The sequence below is a fragment of the Empidonax traillii genome, unplaced genomic scaffold (assembly GCF_003031625.1).
Source record: "Empidonax traillii isolate 1590-97213 ecotype Southwest subspecies unplaced genomic scaffold, ASM303162v1 scaffold293:size840699, whole genome shotgun sequence".
In the NCBI taxonomy this organism is placed as follows: Eukaryota; Metazoa; Chordata; class Aves; order Passeriformes; family Tyrannidae; genus Empidonax; species Empidonax traillii.
Genome location: NW_020955486.1, coordinates 325,453 through 340,894, shown reverse-complemented (window position 1 = coordinate 340,894; position 15,442 = coordinate 325,453). Strand labels below are relative to the sequence as shown.

The 15,442-nt window shown below is 37.0% G+C and overlaps 1 protein-coding gene across 5 annotated transcripts in view; it reads right to left on the bottom strand.

Moving 5' to 3' along the window:
• The window catches only part of TTC29 (tetratricopeptide repeat domain 29), a 196,076-nt gene that overhangs the window by 47,811 nt on the left and 132,823 nt on the right, over nucleotides 1–15,442 (bottom strand). For all 5 annotated transcript variants that reach the window (XM_027890662.1, XM_027890658.1, XM_027890657.1 and 2 more), the window contains exons 8-10: nucleotides 11,597–11,688; nucleotides 5,933–6,056; nucleotides 1,225–1,456 (exon numbers count right to left, since the gene is read on the bottom strand). In XM_027890662.1, the coding sequence (XP_027746463.1) occupies nucleotides 1,225–1,456; nucleotides 5,933–6,056; nucleotides 11,597–11,688 (448 nt within the window). The remainder of the gene's footprint in view (nucleotides 1–1,224; nucleotides 1,457–5,932; nucleotides 6,057–11,596; nucleotides 11,689–15,442) is intronic.

The window sequence follows — 15,442 nt, the reverse complement described above, 5'->3', positions numbered from 1 at the left end:
GCTGTCTCTGTCGGAATTCATGGCATCTGCACTATAGGTCTAGATAGGAGACATGCACCCAAATAATTCTGATAGTCAACAACATCTGTGAGCGTGCTAGGTGTTCACTTATTGAGACAAAAATCACAAATATATATATATATATACACAGCCATTGTAAAAGTGTTACCAGCACTAGAACTTAAAACACTGTTATCTAATTTATCTCTTCAGCATGCCAGTGAATGTCCTTGTTCAACAATTCTCAGTAGCTTCTAGTGTTGTCTCTGGCATCCTGGCTCCTGTTAAGCTGCTAACATCTTTTATTAACTCTTATTTTATACATAAAATTCACAACTGAAGTGATACTTAATTTTACAATTCTATGAAAGGGTGAGATACAGAAGAAAGCAGCAGACAAGCTTCTTGTCTTTACAAGTATGATAACTGAGGGAATAACACCATAAATCTGAAGCTCCATGTTACAACTTTGCCCCATCTGCCATTTGTTCCCACTGTGCTCCAGATTCGTGCTGTTAACAGGAATGCAGAGAAGAAAGATTCAAGGTGGAGTAGACTAATCCCTTTTCCTTCCCCAGTACAGTACAGTTTAATACTACCAATACTTGGAGATAATGCATAATTCAGTTTGTCTCGTATTAATATGCACTACAAGGGAAAATGCAAAGAAAATTTAACCCATGAAGACAGAGGCCTACTGCACACAAATTCCTCCTCTACTCCACCTGAGACAAGGAAATAGACTAAAGAAATCAGAAGTGTTTTTATTTTTTCCCTTCCTCTCCGCTGTCAAGCATAGGGATACAAAAAATAAAACAGCACATTCCTTGGGATTGAGAACTATGTCAAGCAGAAATTACTTCTCATTTTTAGCAACAGGGAACTTGGTTTTGGATGCACTTGAAAAATGTACTCCAAATGAGGATTATTATTATTTTCTTTAAAGATTAAAATAATCATTTTTGACTAAAGTAATACATCACAGTTTGCAAACAGCACCAAAAAAAGTAAGTTACCTTCCAGAGCAACTACTACTATCTGTTTCTCCCTGCTATTTTAACTTATTTAATTCAGCCTTTACAATAAGCACACAAAGGAGTAAGTCTAACCTACATTCAGCACAAGGATTAAGCCCAGGAAATAATTTCATAAAGCCCTACAAGAAAAATGACTTAACTGTTGAGGACAATGCAGCTCTAATGTGTTTCATAACCAATGTCTTACCGACTGTAAGAGGGTCAGCGCACATGTCACTTCTGTTTTCCTTCCATGCCAGCAGGTACTTGAGGCTGACGGGATCTTCTGCTGCTACATGGCTGTTAAATGCCACCATCAGCTGATGAGCCTTTGCAATGCCACAGTAAGCCTTTGTTTCATCCACTAAGGGCACACTGTTTAAAGTTTTGGCTGCCTCAGAAGCCTGACTGAAATATTCCAAAGCTTCAACATAGTTCCCCTAGTAAAGAAGAGGAGGAAAAAAAAGAAAAGAAATTTAGAAACTACTTGCAGGCACCTGTATTTTACCTTGACATTAGAGCCCGCTCCTCTGGCACCTCAGAGATGTTGCAGCGGAGAGCTCAGCCCACAGAATGACTCATGGCAGGGCATTAAGCAAATCACTCTCCCTTGCTGTTTCTTGACCCCTAAAATCCGGATGAGCACTGCTCATATCTTTCTCAGGAACTGAATTGTTTCTTGGTTATCTGTGCAGTATTTTGAACACACAAATGCAAGCATATCAGTGCTTAAGTATTATTCTGATTCCAGCCAGGACATTTAGGAATTATCGCTATTGTTTCATTACATTCAACACATCTGTGGGAGGAAAGGTCCTGATTTTTGGTGGTACTATATTTTAGAAAATAAATCCTAAAAGTAGGAGGAAAGAGAACAATGAAGTGATAGACCTAAAGCACTGAAAAGAACAGAAATTAAAACCTACACATTTTTGGGTGAAGAAAAGGGCACACCAAACCCCAGGAATTAATCACAAAAAAGAGAAACAGTTGGAGAAATGTATGTCAACTGTTGCTAAATAAAAAACCCAGATAATTTCCCTCTTTATCCTCCAGAATACAGAAATCCAACATTTATGAACCCAGTAAAAAGGAGTATAAACTACAGCATATAGTACATTAAGAAGAATTAAAAAAGCATAGAAAGAATTATTTTTTATGTGAAATATAGAAGAAAAACCCTCCTCAAATTCTTGACCAAAGGGGAAGAAAAAGAAAACTATGGAAAATCATAGTAGGCTGAAGGATAGTGCTGAAAAGTGAAAATAATATATTTTAAATTGGTATATTTCTTCATCTTTTGTATATTTCTTCTTTTCCATGAATCTACTTTGAGTAAGCATCAGACTCAAAAGAAGAGCTGGAGGAGTGAGCTTCTAAATTAAAATGTAACATACCACCAAACCAAAAGGAAGTGTATATGAAAGACTTGAAGAAATCTAAAGATGAAGAGGTTAAATGGCTGGGAAATACGTAACATGTATCATTAAAACTAGGTAGTATAATCCAGCCTTGAGAAGTAGTACAGGGGTATGGCAGTGGACAGTAACTTCATGCTCTAGTATCAGTTTTGTCTAATGTTTAATTATTATAGAAAAAAATAAGATGACAAATTTTTCAAGACTGTCAAAAAAAAAGGAAAGAAAGGAGGGCTTTTGCAAGGCTTTAAGGAATTTCAAAGGGACAAAGTAATACTACCTGAGTGGTTATGACAAATGGTGATAGCAAATGACATGGATTCTTTAGAAAATGAGAGATATTTCATACTGCCTGAACTGTTTGAAACTTTTAGTGGGTTCTAGCTCAGTAAAGTCATCTTGAAATAACATGCTCAGCTCTGCAATGGCTTCTCCTAAATGCAGAACTGCTCTAATATCTGGTAAGGTCAAACAAAATACTAGCGTGTATCAAGAATTCAGGGGAGAGAGTAGATACAATCTACTTAAATAAACAGTATATTAGTGAAACTGGATAAAATAAGTATGTGCCAAACAGCAAGTATAAACTGGGAATAGACTGAAAATTGCTATCAACTACAATAAAATAGTAAGGATGAATTGAATATAACTGAAGAGCAAGAAATCTAAAAATTATTCCAGATAGCTCTCTCTTCTTAATGGATTGTTTATGGTGGCAGTCCTGATGCCAAACCTACTAATAAGAAAGGAGGACATCCTTGTGAAAAAAACAAAATCAACAAACAAGATAAGGCAAAAAATAAAAGGTCTTCCTGGGAGCAGCTTGTTATGAATCTGTGTACATCTTACTCTGAAGGAATTAGTTCTGGTTGTTGTCAGAGTTAGACAAACTTCTTGAGGCAGATTCTATATGTCTGTCATCAACACTTAGCTATAGCCTGCCTGCTCCCTGGAATACACCTTCCATTTTGCCCAGTGGTGTGGAATTCTGCTGCCATGCTGACAAAAAATTCACGGTTGAAAACATTTTCAGAGCTGTCTTATCCTTTCACTCTCAGCTTGATTTAGTACTGTTGAAATTCCCTTCTGCACAGACAGAAGGAGGAGAGACTCCAACTGATTCCTGTTGCACTTGATAACAACTTTTGGGATCAAAATTTGTATAACTGCTAAAATGTGCCTGTAATTAGAAAAGGTGAAAAGAAAAAAATTTGGGTAGACTTTATGCTTTGTTTATTACAGTAGGAGAGCAGTAATTCACATAGAATTAGAATGAGGACACAGCAACGAGTAAATAACGATAATCCCTAGGATAATAGACAAAAAGCAGAAACACCTACCTACCTACCATACTCATGAGAACTGTAACAGGTTAAGTGATGCAATTAGTGAGAGGAATGCAGCAAATCAGACCAAGAAACTTGAGAAAAGTGAAATGAGAAATGACAGAGTGTGCCATGCTAACTTCATCAGAGTTTGCATTTCAAGTAAGCAACCTGTTTAGCAAACTGGGAGAAATGAGATCTAATATTTGTGCATAACACAAACCCAGAGATTTTAGGAAACAAGAAACGTCTGGGTAAACCAAACATGGCTAGAAAGGATACTGAGTGTACAGCATTAAACAAAGACAGTGATGGTGATGGAATAGTGAGATGACAGAACAGTAAAGACACAGCAACAGTAAGGACAGAGCACAGCAAATGTGGTCAATACCACTTTGAGGAGAACAGTAGGAGTTATACTCCAGTTTACTAAAGGTCCTCAAGGATAGATCTGGATATAAATAGAGATATTTTAATTAGATGAGGACAATACAACTGCAAATTGTATCACTGGGGAAGTTCAGAGTTGAATAAAAATACCCTAATAATGACTTCGAGAATACTGGTGATGACAGCTGACACCAGCAGGCAATGAACCAAAAGAGGAAATGTTAATTTAGACTCAGTTTTGGTAAACACTGCTGACCATGCAGAAAAAAAGTGGTATAGAAAATAGGGAATTTCAGACTTTCAGAGTTTTTAAATTTATGTTTACATCACATATTTTATATAAATTAATAAGATTAAGTCACCGGACCTGTGCCCTGTTACACTACTACCCCGGCTCAAGGCAGCAAATTCTGAACTGAGAATTTAAAGAACAATCAAAAAGAGATAGCTTGTCAAAATATCTACTCTTATAGACGATTATTATCAGTGGTGGCACAAGGAATAAAATGCAGAAGTAGTTAAACAATTAAAATTAGCTAATTATTTTTCAAATTTGGAGTAGAATAATTAAGCACAGTGTCACACCACCCTGCTTTCTTCTAAGTTTCAGATCCATTTTAAAGTTGCTTCAGCAAGTCATCAAAGACTTAAAAACTTTTTTTAAAAAAGTTTTCCATGGGAAATTCAGCATTTATGCTAAGAACATATGTAAATAGGAAATTCTCAGGGTAATTTAGAGATTAAAGAGTCAGAAATTTTTCTACTCCTTATGAAATTGAACTTATGACCAAAAAATAGACAACAGAGGTTAGAAGGGGTAATTTTGAAAGGGTATTTCTATTTTTATTTCATTCATAGTGAAAGCATTTCCTAATTTCCATATTGTCCAGTCTGCAGAACAAATTCTTATTACTTATTGTATTTAAATCATTTTGTGCAGCATTTCAGCTCTAAAGTAGGTGTTAAAGGGCTCAACAAGAATGTTTCACCTCTGCAGTAATGTTTTTAATGCTTGTGATTTCAAAACCCAAGGGTTACTGTAGTACAAGCACTGCATCCCTAGACACAGTAAGGGAAGTAAGCATGGAAAACACTACCCAGACAAGCAGCCAACAGAACTGTTCTGAGACTGGCACATGGGTCTGAAAAAAGCACTTCAAAAGATCCCAGAAACTATGATAAAGGGAGTGGGTTAGTTACGTCCAGCTTAATATCTTCCATCACTGCCCATCTATTGATTTAAACAGTGCAGATCAAAGCTGGGTGGAGGCAAATGGAAGAGAAAGGCCTTCCACTACTAGCACAGACCTTTGGCAAACTATTTGCTACCAGCACCCATTTCATTTATTTGGCTGAGAGAGTGTAGACAAGAAATCAAGCTGAGATTAAAAGCAGCCCATTAGTATGCAATTCAGCATACATTAATGTATGTTGCAATAAAATTTCATTTGCATTAACTGATGACTCTTTATGGGGATGTACGGCCCCAATGGTGACTTGGATACAGATTTTTCACAACACTGGAAGTTTATCATGATCTGAATTTGGAGATTTTATTAATCTATTCCAGAACAAAACTCTACGTGTTAAATATGGTGTGAAATTTCCAACTTTTCAAAAAAAATTAAGGCATATTTTATTTAGTCAAATGGTGCCTTCTCATCTGGTAACTCTTATAAGTAGTCCCTTGATCAAATCCTCCTGGGTCACGTCCCATGTAAAACCAGATTTTTACCACAAAGTAAATCAAATCATTGAGATCATTACTGCAATCAGTACTTACTCTTTCATTGTGAACTTTCCCAAGTAATACATTTGCATCCACCACACTTTGGCTTAGATGAGCATTCTCAGCATCCTGCATAAACTCTCCCAAGTACTTCAAAGTTTCAGCTGACTTTCCCTGACTGAAGAAAAGGACAAGGACAAAATTAAATATTTACTCAGATGGCTTCTCCAGATGCTGAAGACCTGTGCCTTTATTCTGAGGTAACTTTATTTTGTGATGACTCCTCCATGACTGAGTTTTATTTCCAAATGGCCTCTAGCACTACCTGTGCTGAGCCCAGTGAGACTAGTCCTCACAGAATGTCTGAGGGCAGAACTGAATCCTCTCAACAGAAAAAACAAAATTTTTCTTCAGAGTATTGGATCATATTTTAAGTCCAAGAATGAAAATGCAGGTGATGATTTAACAGGGATTTTGAACTTTTCATTATTTTAATTTTTTTTCTACTGAGAAGCTGATAGCGTTTTCAATACAGGTGGACCTCATAATCTGACAAAATAAGGGAAGAAGGGAAGAAGGCTGTTTCTTCAGTAAGACTTTTTGTGCTGCTGTCATTCAGAGCTGCCATTTCATGCTCTAGAACCCTGGTGGTGCAGCAGGAGCTCCATAACAGCACTATCTCTCACTTCTGAGGGTGACAGCCTTCCCCTGTAATACTGCACTTTGGCTGGGTGCAGCAAAGGTTGCCAGGGTCACACAGCCAAACCTTTAAACTGCGGATTGCAGGTGCCAGCCCCAAATCCCAGAGAGATCAGAGCAACCCGAGGTCACAGCTGAATCTAAGCTGAAAATTGGCTAATGTACTTTGACAATAACATTTGCAGATTTCCCTTTTTTTAATAAAGCCACTCATATTAACAGCATAAGACCTCGACAGTGTGATTGCAAGGTGTAAGATGGACATCTGTGTTTGCTTGTAAGGCACTGTGCTCTTTTCCCTTTAAGGCTGAAGTGTTACTCCAGCTGACCTCAATATTAGCCATGAACTTGAGTCACTAATGTAGGAGTGTAGCATGCTAAATGTCAAGGCACCAAGCAAGGCAGAGAATCCAGTCTTAATTAAGAAATTCACAGAAATAGAAGTTTCTGTAAGTGATAAAGAGTTGTGATTTATTTTCTCACCATTTTAAACCACCTTCAAGGTATATTCTTTCAGCAAATGACTGCCAGGCATTTATTTACATTACAGTGTTTTTATAAACTATATTAGGGAGATGTGCTTTCAAAGTCTGGCACAAGTCTGCACTTCCCTGTTTTATGCTATCAGAGTAATTATAACAGGGTAGAGCCTGCCACAAAATAGGAAACACAGCAAAGCTTAGCTGCAGATTTACAATATTGCAGTGACTATCTGTACGTGACTGAGATGGGCAAGATTGCTACAAAAGGATGCTACAACATTACAAACTAACATTTTTGAAAGGTTCAAGTGTATGCTACTGTAAAGCTTAGTTGTCAATAAGCAGACTTGGATTTACTAAATTTTCTTAATTTAAGTATTTCAATACTACGAGAATACAAAAAAACCTGGACTGCAAACATTTGCCAAATGTCAAAAAGCTTCTAAATTTTAGAATTAGGAACACATATTTTTTAATCTCTTTTTTTTTTCCTAAGAAGAGAAAATCAAATGTTTCCCTGCAGAAATACAGCATATGATTTATATAAGTTAAAGGACAAGGTTAAAGTGTTAGACAAATATTAATTCCAGTTTTTCTAGTTTTCTATATGCAGTGCACAGGTGCAACTTGAAGAGCATATTATATGGTATAATCATTAAATCCATTCAACCAGACCTTTGAGAGTTAAAAACATATATTCTGAGGAAAAGGACTCCTTGGTCCAAGGAATGAGAATGAAACAGTGCAGAATATTTGTGTATCAAGGTGATTCCAGTTTCCAATTGGGAAAACAGGACTGTTAACACCCACATCCCCTGACAACTGTCCAATTATGTATATCACACTTGGCCTACTGTTTGCAGTAGAAGTAATCAATAAAGGATGTGGTTGAGTGAACATAGATTTTGGTTGAACCAATGCATGAAAACTTAATCATTTACTCAGAGTGGAGAAATCAAATAGAGCAGAGATGAAACAGCCACTGAGGGGTTTGTTGATTGTGCCACCAAGTTTGTGGGCTAGAGGCTGAAAGTAATAAAGCAAATGGAATCAGTGACAGGAGAAAATGTAAAAAGGTTTTCTTAATTTCATGAATTAATAGAAATGTTTTGATGTATTTTTGGCCATTTTTTATATTTCACATAAAAACCTATGCTCCTCATAGAGGAAATATGAAAATTGCTAGGGCATATAACCTCTTTCAGGAAAACAGAAACCAATTTGATACATATCAGAAAGGTATTTCTCACTGTTAGAACTTCACTTATGCCAGCTAGCAATTGGTTGGTACAGTTTGACAATTTTACTTGAAGAGCACTCCAGCTGTAAGAGCACTGCATATTTAAGGAATGCTAGAAGGATTACTGAAACACTTCATCCTGCACAGGATCTGATAACATGATAAACAGGTCTTTCCTACTCAAAGGGCTAATATTTTATAGTTCCTTCAAAAATCTACATGTTATTTTATACAGCCATATACTTTCTATCTCCTTAGACATCACCTTCCTAAATGCATAAAATGTAATTTCCTAAAGATATAGTCATTCATGATCCCACAGAACAGTTATGATGACTTCAGCAGAAGAGATTACACATCTATAGCAACTCATTTTCCAGTTTCATGCTAAAATGCCCTATGAGATTTTTACCCCTATTAGACTTTTATGAAAATATGCACCTTTTATAGGATTGCTCATGTGATGGAATTGGATGTATAAATCATGTGTCCACAAGAAGTCATTACCATGGTGGACACTGGCAGAATAAGTCAAGAACATGATGCTATTATGTCAGATTTTTTCCCTGGAAAATGACATGCCTAAATGCACATGATAGAGATTTTCAGTTTCCCGCGGTCTCTGGAAACATCTGCAGCAAAATTTTTACGAAATATTCCAAAGCCATAGACAGATTCTGAGCTATTCAGGAGGGCTCAGCCACTTTCTCCAACCTGTCACAAGGAAATCAGTGCAAATTCTCATAGATGTTATGACTATAACAAATTATTTCTGTGAAAGAGCCATCTTTTCTTTATAAAGACATTATCCATAAAATTTAAAATTATTTGCACAGGTCTAGCCTAGATCAGATAACAATACACGTAAAGAAAAAGTGAACAAGCTGAATATGGAGATTCAGTCACCAGCAGTGACTGAATAAATTAATGCATTTATCCAGTATGTACTATGTCCAGCTCTGGAGTATCTCAGCACAGGATAGATATGGACCTGTTGAGTGGGTGCAGAGGAAGCCACAAGGATGATCAGAGAACTGGAGCACCTCTCTTGTGAGGACAGGATGAGAGAGTTGGGTTTGTTCAGTCTGGAGAAGCCTCTCTGGAGATCTTACGGTATCTAAAGTGAGCTTGTAATAAAGATGGGGGCAAACTGTTTAGCAGGACCTGTTGCAATAGGACAAAGGGTAATGGTTTGAAACTGAAGGAGGCTTGATTTAGATTAGATATAAGGGAGAAATATTTCACAATGGGAGTGGTAAAACATGGGAACAGGTTGCCCAGAGAGGTGGTAGATGCCCCATTCCTGGAAACATTCAAGGCCAGGCAGGATGGGGCTTTGAGCAACCTGTTCTAGTTGAAGACGTCCCTACTTCTTGCAGGGGGGCTGGACTAGATGACCTCTGAAGATTCTTTTCAACCCAAACTATTTTATGAATCTATCTTTCTATGATTCACAGCTGCCCAGACTGTTATACATCAAGTTTTTCAAGTGACTGAAAGTTGCTGAGAATCATCATGACATTTTGCAGGGTTGAACAATTAATGCCTATCATATACCTAAAGCTGTTCAAAGCAAGTACATATGTAAGGTGTTTATTTGGTAAATGTCCTCATTGCACAACTACCAGACGTGTTTTATAAAAACATGATTGCCATTTTCCAGAGAAAGGGTTTATGTTTGGGCCTTCACTGCAATAGATTAGCAGTTAAATCCCTGATCCTATACATGAAATTGAGTTCCTCCTTCACTTGAATCAATCAGAATGTTCCTCTTCTATGAGAATGCCTTAAATACTAAACTGGGGAGTCTTACTGCTCCTTGTATTCCCTCTCATTGCTCCTTACCTACAGTTTTCCCTCTTTTTCAAATTAAAAACTGGAAGGCAGTGAGACTGTCCATTCCTGGATAGCTAAAGAATGTTGCCAGAAAGTGTGGAGTACAGATGTGATGCAGCATAAAATCACTAGTCATTCCTTCTTTAGCTCTGCTTTTAATTGGCATGGTCTATCAGACAAAGGATTGGCATGGTCTATCAGACAAAGGATTTAGCAACCTGGCTTCAGAAGCATCACCAAATCTGTAAGTTCTAAGTAAATAAATACATGTGCCCTCGTTCCAGAATGTCTAAATCACACAGGGAGGAAATTAGTATACATGGTTTACTAGGAATGTTTTCTTGACTGTCTTAACCCACCCTCTACCCAGACCGATGCTTTCTGGGAATACAAGGAGACCACAAATGCTACTGAGAGCTCAGACAACTTTGTACTCATTGCAAAGCCACTCTTTGTAACAGCTGGTTTTCCAGCAACTAACTCTTTCTTGGTTAGGCTTAAGATGGTTTTGAAAACTAGTTTTGACCTGGTATTCTTAGTCTGTTCTGTGTCTTTTTTAATATCTTATCCCATGTCCTTATTTAGGATGCTCAGAATACAGGTAGCCACGAATTGTGTACCAGAGAGCTGAAGAGAACTGTGGCCGTGGCTGGTCCCTATACGCTCTGAAAGGCCAAGGGACAAGGGGTCTAACTCAAAGAGGAGAATTTGCTCTGCACAGTGAAATAAACTTGGTGACAAGTCCTTCTCCATAAACAATTTGCCAACCTCTATCACGTATCATATGCACTGAAGTCCCCAAACATAGGATGAATCAAGAAACAGCTGCAACCTTCATTTTAAGCTCTTTTCCCCCTTACCTCATATGATAACTGCATTAGACTACTTCACGTCAAAATTATTTGTGTCAGAAGCTGAAGTCATTTCAAACTAATTCATCTGGAAGATTTTAATGCCAGATGCCAAAACAGAAATACTGAACACAAGCATCATATTTGCAACAAATGTAGTTACACGTGCACAAACCAGAAATGCCTCCACAGAAGAAGTGAGTGCAATAAAATAAATGACAACTTACAGTTCAGAAAATTTTACACTGAGACACTCTCTGAAACTTGCTACATGCTTCAACTTTTCCTGTCTTTTTGGAAAATAAGCCTGCATTTCTTTTTTCAATAAGATTCCCCCTAAACTTGGGGGGAAAAAAAAAACCCAACAACTTAAAAATCCCCCAAAATGTGGAACAAGAAGGACATATTATAGTTTACAGGCAAAGAAAAGCACTTTAAAAAATGTGTACCAGTTTAAAATAACTTTCAATGAAAGGGTCACTCACTGCAAGAAGGGCACTGCTTAAAATTTAAGCAGTCAGTAATGGGAAGCGACAGACCTCTAACAATCTAAGTCTTTCACAGCTGAATGAATCTGCACTGACAGTCAGACAAGGATGTACTAACCTACCTTGCCAGGATCTTGGCTGCAGCTGCATATGCTCTGCCCAGGCCAGCAGAATCACGAAGCGCTGTGAATATTGCTAAAGAGGTGTTCAAAATCTGCGAAACAGGAAAATAAAACCAAGTAAATAATATGATAAGAATTTCCACTTGTTTTTCTTTTTTTCCCCCCAATCTTTCTGTCCACACAGAACACAAAATTAAAGCTTTTCCCCTTCTGCAACTGTTCTCTAAGTAGCCATAATGGGACTAGGGTTTTGATAATTACTTATAGTTGTTTGAAGCCACTCAATAATTACAAAATTACAGAAAGATGCAATTTGTATTTCATTTCAATCTCTGTATTTTGGCAATGTGCAAAAATCAAAGAGGTACTACCTGTTTTGCAATATAAATTTCCCTATCCATAATTTAAACTATTTATGAGCCTGTGCCTTTATGAGTTTCTGAGAATATCTTAAAAACAGTATGCTATCTTAAAAAAGTATCCTTTCCATTCATAGTGTTTTAGAATGATATGCTGAAATATAATTTTTTTTTCCTTTCTTTAATCTGCCACAAATTATTTTAGTACAATTCAGATGCCCAAAAACTGAGGACGTTATAGGTTATACATTTAATCGATGTTGGCCCAAAGTACTGTAGATAATGCTGTTATTTTCTAAGCAATTATTCACACACAAGCAGTTGGTTAACATTAGTTTGGAATGTACTCTGTTATCATGAACCTTCCCATAACTGAAGGCTTACAGCTGCTGCACAAAAATATATGATCTTAATTCAATTTAACACTGACATCACCTGTATTGCAGAATTTCTTTTCTCATCCATTTTTTTTTTCAATGGTGATGACAGGAGAGTGCATATAAAATTAAATCTTATTCTTTCCCCCCTCCTCTCTGTTGCTTGACCCAATCTATTACACACATGAGAAAACAGGAAATCTCCAAAGACTCTCTGTGGAAATCCTTTTTGCACATTTCCAAGAAAGGAGTAGGGAATGTCGTTTACCAGCTCTGAAGGGGGATGGGAGATGCCCAGGGACACATGACAGTATCCTGCATGCCCCAAGATGCCTATTTATACTGAGGTAAAAGATAGGGCATTTTCTATTAAGATTGCATCTCTTGTCACTGGCAAAGCGCATGGTTCAAAAGAAGACAACCTATGTGTGCTAATGCTAGAGATGTCACCATTTCTATCACTATTTCCCATTTCTCAGATTTTGTAGTTCTTGAAAGAGTTTTACTACGTGCAGGAGTATCCCTGGACATGGCTCTTATTTTTTAGCTCTGTGTGGACAAAAAGTAGCACTTATTAATGTGCAGTGCCCTATTTATCATCCCTCAAGTACTTTTTTATCAGTTGTGTTCTCATGTGCATCAGCATTGCATCCTATACTTGAAGGTCATTGCCAATTGAGTTATCAATGCATCAGATATGACAAAAAGAGTGCAAAAGGCACCTCAGTTAGGAAGTTGTCACATCAGCTCAGAACTCACCCTAAACTGAATGCACACTTAATGTTGTCAGGGCCCACAGTGCATCCTTCAAATAATCCCGGATGGTAACAAAAATGCACACAAATGTCCAAAAGAACAGTACTTAGTATTGTATTTGACTCAGGGGACTTACAACATTTGTTGTAATAATTGTGCCCATATTAGAAAATCTGCCATAAGAATGTCAGGAGGTCTCAAAAATGTTATGTACTGGACTGAAATCATAACCAGTTTAAACTGGCCTCTACAACATTAACTAGGGCACAGGTCCTCTAGTCATTGCTATCTAGCACAGAAAGGTTACTTAGGCACCTAAGGCTTTGGCTACTGTACATTTTGTTTCTATCAAAGACATCCCAAAGCCTAAAAAGTACAGATAAAACCAAGTAAAAACCATATACAGAGTAGCTGAAGTAAAAAGTTGGTTCACTGCATCTCTGCAACAACTGCGAGAAAGAAGTAAGTAAATAAATAAAGCCACTCATTCATATTGATGAAAAGTGCTCATTTTGGTCCCAGGTTACTACTACTCTACACAAATCAGATATTTCATTCTAAATAATGATGAAATAACAATACTTAAAACATCTACATGAAAGGGAGGAAATCTTGATAAATTACACTAGAAAGTGTACTCTGTGTCTGCGTTTCAAATGACTCCTCCAGCTTCAGATAATATGCAGGGACACAGAAAGGGGCACATGCGTGACGGAAAGGAGCTGTATGGTGCCCCTGTATGCTACAATTGCCAAGTATCCATTTATGTGTAGGAGGTAAAGAGGGATCTCCTCACCTACGGTGCATACCTGACCTTCAACATTCAGGATAGGAAAAAAAAAAAAAAAAAGAGAGATAGTCAGGATAAAATGCTGGATTAACATGCAAGCATTAGAGGATTTCACCCAAAGTCTCTTGCAATTACAGCACACTTACAATTTTCAATTAAAATGAAAAACTATGAAGTTTGCATGCTGGAAAATCAAATAGAATTGAGAGAGAAGCTGTCAGAATCTGTAAACTGCCTGAAAACAACAAATGGACAAGAAAACTTCCCTGTTTATTTTTATGGGATAAAAACAATGAGTCCATCTGACATAGTTCATACAATTTGGATCTAATGGAATTTAGAGCCTCCCAGTGAAAGTTTTCCTACCTTTAGACAGAAGCATAGCCAGAAATGGGTATTTTATATATATATTTTTCAGCTAGTCTGTATAGAGGATGGTGACATCCAAGGAAGAGGTGGAACATGGTAATACATAAGAATCTATAGCCGTACTATACACTAAAAACAGAGAGTTTGGATATTGCACAAATTTAGCTGAATTTCCTTCTCCAAAGTTAGACTCAAAAGTTTTCAGAGATTTAGAGTTACTGAGGGGTCATAAGGTCTTCCTTTTCTCATAAGGTCTTCCTTTTCTTTCTCTTTTGTTTTGGTTTGTTGTTGTTGTTGTTTTTGTTTGTTTGTTTGGTTTTTTTTTTTAGAATTAACTATGTACAAAGAGTTCTGAGCAAGGAAGCTGTTGCAATATATTTATCCTGATCATGCATATAACATTATTATAAAATTTCTGTTTCAAAGAGAGTTTGATACTCCTAGCGATTAGTGGGAAAAATGGTTGTATAAGAATTTGAACAGGTTAGAATAATGTACAGTTCTTTCTAACTCTATATAAAAACTGCATTGATAATGGTCATGGATTAGTTTTTGGCTCTATGTGACAAACCACACTGATTATCTCAAACTTTTGACTTCTGAGGTTCTGCAGTAGAAATACTAGTTTACAAAAAACAAATAAAATGAAAACCAAAGTCTAATATAGAAACGAACAGTGGATTCCAATTACTTTTTCTCATCCATGCAGGAGGTAGGAAGGTGGCAGGGTGAAGACTTCAACTTTGTCTTCCGTGCAATAGACAACTGTCTCATGTGCCATCCACTGTTATTTTGGTGTATGCAGGAGAAAAAAAAAAAAAAGAAAAAAAAGGAAAAAGATGCCTTTTTAGCTCAAAATTAGAAATAATAATAAAAAAATTAGAATGCATTGTACAATTTCCCCAATTTTCTTGCTTAGCACTAAAAGGTGGATGCACTTGCACCTGGAAGGAGGAGAGCTACTGTGGGAGCATCCATTCATAAAAATCACCTCTCTTCCTGGGATTTTGTAAGACCGTTGTATCTACAATTAGTTACAGTGTAAAAATAAAATAATGAGCTCTGCTTAAATCCTCAAACTACAGCCTATTTGTGGTATAGCTCTTGCACTAATTTTCTAGCTAGCGGTGAATTTCTTATTTACCTCCTCTGCCAAGAAAAATATTAGTCAGATCTCAGGCCCAGATTTACTTCT